Genomic DNA, 5,588 nt, shown 5'->3' with positions numbered 1-5,588 from the left:
GAAATAGTAGGAAACCTGTTTGATCTTTCTGTCAGAGAATGAAATATGTGATACAGTCGGTTTACTTTAATAATCTAATGTCTTAATGACATATTTTCCCTTATTTTGGTTACCAGTGGATCTATAATTGGGTCAGTACTGTTCTGCAGAACCTTGTGAACTCAACCTTCTTTAAAAATCAATAAAACTGATTATGTACACAAAATTGGATGCGTTTTACCATGTTTTGACTGTCAAATCAATTAAAACCTCAAAATAACTCCATTTAAAATGGGTTAATTAGGGTTTGTAATCTCAATGGTGAAAAGTGTCCCTGAATTAATCTTAAGAACAGTTGTTTGTGACGTCATTTCCCCACACAAAGTTACTTAAGACTGATTTGATTGTTTTATGGATGTTATCACTAACACTAACGGGACAGAAAGGGACACTGACATCCCAGAAAAGCTATAAAATGATTCATATTCGATTTGATGAAAGATTTCCATCTTTAAAACGTGTCAATTGAACATTTTGTACAAAATATTAACACATAGTAGGAAACCCAATCGATCTTTCTGTCAGAGAATGAAATATGTGATACGTTTGGTTTGCTTTAATAATCTATTGTCTTAATTACATATATTGCTTGCTTTCTGATATATTTTCCCATATTTGGATTGGATTTTTGGTTACCATTGGATCTGTAATTGGGTCAGGACTGTTCTGCAGAACCTTGTGAACTCTACAACTTATAAAAATCAGAAAACTTATTGATTATTATTTTCACAAAATTGTATGCTTTTTACCATGTTTTGGCATTTTTATATAATAAAACCAACTTCAAGATGTCAAACCAACCAATACCTCAAAATAACTAATGAAATACATTCCAAATAGAGTAATTAGGTTTTTTTTTTTCATCTCAGTGGTATGAATTAACTTTAAGTACTGTTGTTTGTGACGTTGTTTCCCCACACAGTTACGTAAGAATGTTTTCATTGTTTTATGGTTGCTATTAAACACTAACAGGGCGGAAAGTGATACTGACAACACAGGAAAGCTATAAAAACGATTCATATTGTGTTTGATGTAAGATTTGCATGTTTAAAATGTGTCAGTTGAACATTTTGTCCAAAATATTAACACACAGTAGGCTGCATAGTAGGAAACCCAATCAATCTTTTAATTACATATATTGCTTGCTTTCTGATATATTTTCCCATATTTGGATTGGATTTTTGGTTACCATTGGATCTGTAATTGGGTCAGGACTGTTCTACAGAACCTTGTGAACTCTACAACTTATAAAAATCAATAAAACTTGATTATTTACACACAATTGTATGCTTTTACCATGTTTTGGCATTTTGATATAAGAAAAACAACAACCAATACCTCAAAATAACTCATGAAATACATTCCAAATGGAGTAATTAGTTTTTTTTTTCATCTCAGTGGTATGAATTAACTTTAAGTACTGTTGTTTGTGACGTTGTTTCCCCACACAGTTACTTAAGAATGTTTTCATTGTTTTATGGTTGCTATTAAACACTAACAGGGCGGAAAGTGATACTGACAACACAGGAAAGCTATAAAAACGATTCATATTGTGTTTGATGTAAGATTTGCATGTTTAAAATGTGTCAGTTGAACATTTTGTCCAAAATATTAACACACAGTAGGCTGCATAGTAGGAAACCCAATCGATCTTTCTGTCAGAGAATGACATATGTGACCTAATTCGTTTAGTTTACCATTCTAACGTTGTAGTTAGTGTGATATTCCCCGCGTAGCAAGGCGGACGAAGCTCCGTCGTGAGCACACACTTTTTGATGCGCTCGTCGATGTTTTTTATCGACACCATCAAATGACGCGTGCAAAAACACGCTCTCATTGAGGAGGGCGCGCAGCGCGCACGCGCAGAGCGAGTTGTCGAAGAATCAAGTAAATAGAAGCAGCGCGGTGACGTCACCGCTCCCACACCGAGAGCTCGCGGGCTGGAGCTCACACACTGCCATGAACTTCGGAGCGTAACTTCTGCGTTTTTCTCGCTTTTCGGACGGGGTGGGAAACTACGACGAGATTTATCTTTTTTTTCCCCCTTATCAGAGCAGGCAACATTCGGAGAATTTAGTTGCACATTTTTGCCCCTTTCCCCCGTTTCCAGCAGCATGTCGTCTGCGGCGGTCGCTGCCTCGCGCAGGCAGTCGTGTTATTTGTGCGATCTGCCCCGCATGCCGTGGGCGATGATCTGGGATTTTACCGAGCCCGTGTGTCGCGGATGCGTCAACTACGAGGGAGCGGACCGGATCGAGTTTGTGATCGAAACCGCGCGGCAGCTGAAGCGTGCGCACGGTTTCCAGGAGGGCAGATCACCGGGACCGGTGGGCAAACCGGGGAAGGACATGCAACCCGTGAACCACACGGAACCGGGCTCGCGCCCTCCGCAGCCGCTGGATCGCTACCCGCTCGCGTCGGACAGACCCCCCAGACTGGGTCCGGAGTACCGTCAGGCGAACGGGATCCCGGTGCCGAACGGCTTTCCGAAGCCCGACGAGCCCCCGGAGCTGAACCGCCAGAGCCCGAACCCGCGTCGGGCCGGCGCCGTGCCCCCCAACCTGGTTCCGCTGGTCAACGGGACCATCCCGCCGGTGCACGCGCTCAACGGGAGATCCGTGCAGATGGGGATCCCCCCGGGTGCTCTGGCGGCGGAGCATGTGGGCAAGCGCGGGGACGACATGAAGGACAAACACCGCGCCGACAGCATGAGCGACCCGAGCGACGGACACAAGCGAGTCGAGGACTGGACGCAGAAGGGCAAGACGGTCCGGGAACTGATGACGCTGCAGAGCCTCGACTCCCGGTTCAAGAAGGAGCATGCACCGCTGCCGCACAGGATGGGGTACGAGAGCAGCTCCAGTGCCTTAAAAACAGGTACTAAAACTGCTTATTTTGCACATCCGCGCGTGCGTTTTGCGTCTAAAATATGTTATTCAACATTCAGCGTCGTTTAAAACGGTCGATTTTGTGTCCACAATGTTATTTTTACCTGTTCGACCTTAAACAATGCTGTGAAAAACGACTCGCAGTCGTGTTTATGCATGCGTTTGGCTTTTGGAACGTCAAAACATGCTTTTAAGCTCTAGACTTTGTGTCTGGGGTTCAATCTTTTGAATAATGTGAGACGTCAAAACATGCTCTGGATTATACACAGTCGTATTTATTTATGCATCCTCCGTTTAAAACACTAGAGCATGCTTTAAACTCATTTTTAACTGTGTTTAACCTTTAGAATAACGTCAAAACACAATCCAGGTTTTTGTTTACACATGCATTTGATGTTTAAAACATCAGAATGTGCTTTTAACTTTACATTTTGTGTCTGGAGTTCATTTAAATAACGTGAGAGGTCAAAACATGCTCCGGATTGCTCACAATCCTATTTATTCCCCGTTTAAAACATTAGAGCATGCTTTTAAACTCGTTTTTAACCTTTAGAACAATGCCAAAACATGCTCCGTGTTATATTTATGCATGCATTTGGTGTTTAAAACATTAAAATGTGCTTTAAACTCGATTTTTAGCTAGGTTCAGTCTTTAGAATAATTTGAGCAGTCAAAGCATGCTGTGAAACTTTGTATATTTCTTATTTACACATGCATTTGTGTTTAAAAATAGTGTAAGACAACAAAATCATGTTTTCAGATTGCATTGTGTGTCGGCACTTGACTTTTTAAACTAGAATCAGTCTTTAAACTCCAGATGATTATTTACTCATGCATTTGGTGTTTAAAACATCAGAGCATGCTTTTAAACTCCAGAAATGCTAAAAAATTGCATGCATTTGCATGTTTTCAAACTCTAGATCATGCATCTTGATTGCTTTTAGTTTACTTTATACTTGTATTCTTCAAAGCATGCTTTGAACTCTGTAGATGATGCATTCGTAATGTTTGGAAGCGTAACAGATGCCCTTCGCTGCCATTTCATCATCCGGTGGTCGGCGCATGGCACATTTTGTCTAGAGCCAGAAAATAGTGCCAACAACAGGTCATGCATGAAGCGCTGAACTAGTGAAGGGTTGTTTAGTCAAGTATTGCGTCTCAAAGTCGAGTGTTTATCTCTCTCTCTCTCTCTCTCTCTCTCTCCCTGCAGACCGCGGTAAGCACTCTCGGGGCATTAAAAGGAAACCCTCTCCCGAGCCGGACGGGGAGGGCAGCGCCGTCAAGCTCAACGGCGAGGGTCAACCGTGGTTGCCGTCTCCATCCGAGGTGCTCAAGATGCCCTCGGCGGCCCTCCCGGGATTCGCCGCCGCTCCTCCCTCGACGATCTCCCCGCACTCGCGCACCACCCCGCCGGAGGCGGCCACCGCCGTGCAGAACGGCCAGTCGCCGATGGCCGCGCTCATTCTGGCCGCGGACAACGCGGGCGCCGGAACCGGCTCGCCTAAAGACTCCGGCAACCAGGTGCACTCCACGACCACGTCGGCCGCGGGACGGCGGAACAGCGGAAGCCCGCAGTCGCCCTCGGCCGGACAGAGGCGGCTCACGCTGGGCGCGTCGGGAACGGCGACCGCGCACGTCCCGGGCATGGACCCGCAGGCCGGGCACCCGCAGAGCATTCCCGATTCGTCGGTGCCGCCCGGCAGCGTGCCGCTGTGCTGCACCCTGTGCCACGAGCGACTCGAGGACACACATTTCGTCCAGTGCCCGTCCGTGCCGTCGCACAAGTTCTGTTTCCCGTGCTCGCGCGAGAGCATCAAACAGCAGGGGGCGACGGGAGAGGTTTACTGCCCGAGCGGCGAGAAATGCCCGCTCGTCGGTTCCAACGTACCCTGGGCGTTCATGCAGGGCGAAATAGCCACTATTTTGGCTGGGGACGTAAAGGTTAAAAAGGAGCGGGACCCTTGATTTTTCTTGTTTTTCGCCCGTAATATACACCAATCATATTGCATACCATCCAAACGTGAACTAACGGACATGTACATATGAACTTAAGGGAACTGTACACTTGGTAAACATGGCTGTATAATTTTTTGATTTCCCTTTTTTGAATACGTTGTGTTTCTATATTTTTTTTTTTTCTTTTTGAAGATGAAACGGTATGTACGCACTATAACAGAACCCCCCCACCTTTCCTCCATTCAGTGGTTGTTCAGAGCGAACGCTCTGTGTACTAGTAGACCTGGTGGCAGTCCATGTTTAAACACAGAATGTGACTAATACTCTTTAAGCACTTGGCAAAAACTGAAACGCTTTTAGCTGTATTGTATGCACTTGTTTAAAAATTGCCAAATACAATTTCTGACCTTGTAATAACAATCTGACGTGTCTGTGGTTGGCTTATTGTCTGGCCTCGCTGAATCATGCGACGCGGATGATGCAACGACCTCGACGAGTGCGAAAAGGGAACTAAGCCGCACTTCGGGAGATTCTATCCCGGTGCATGCTGGGAGTTCATCGCCTCTGATGGTAACCGATATCGTGATCGTTTGCAAAGCTAAAGTAACCAGAGAATGCTTGAATTTGGAAGAGTATCTGTGTTTTTTTCTCCTCTAACACGCAAGCTGTGACTTGTGTCGCACATTGTTTTCGGCCTCCATGTGG

At 45.1% G+C, this 5,588-nt stretch overlaps 1 protein-coding gene across 1 annotated transcript; it reads left to right on the top strand.

Annotated features, from left to right (window-relative positions):
* Window positions 1–1,812: 1,812 nt before the first annotated feature.
* irf2bp2b (interferon regulatory factor 2 binding protein 2b) lies at window positions 1,813–5,303 on the top strand. The gene is made up of 2 exons (XM_051122062.1): window positions 1,813–2,916; window positions 4,138–5,303. The coding sequence occupies exons 1-2, from the start codon at window positions 2,154–2,156 to the stop codon at window positions 4,890–4,892; spliced, it is 1,518 nt and encodes a 505-aa protein (XP_050978019.1). The 5' UTR covers window positions 1,813–2,153; the 3' UTR covers window positions 4,893–5,303.
* Window positions 5,304–5,588: the final 285 nt, after the last annotated feature.

Source organism: Labeo rohita, chromosome 11 (genome assembly GCF_022985175.1).
Source record: "Labeo rohita strain BAU-BD-2019 chromosome 11, IGBB_LRoh.1.0, whole genome shotgun sequence".
Taxonomy (NCBI): Eukaryota; Metazoa; Chordata; class Actinopteri; order Cypriniformes; family Cyprinidae; genus Labeo; species Labeo rohita.
Note: the sequence above shows the minus strand (reverse complement) of the source record. Positions and strands in the feature narration are given on the sequence as shown.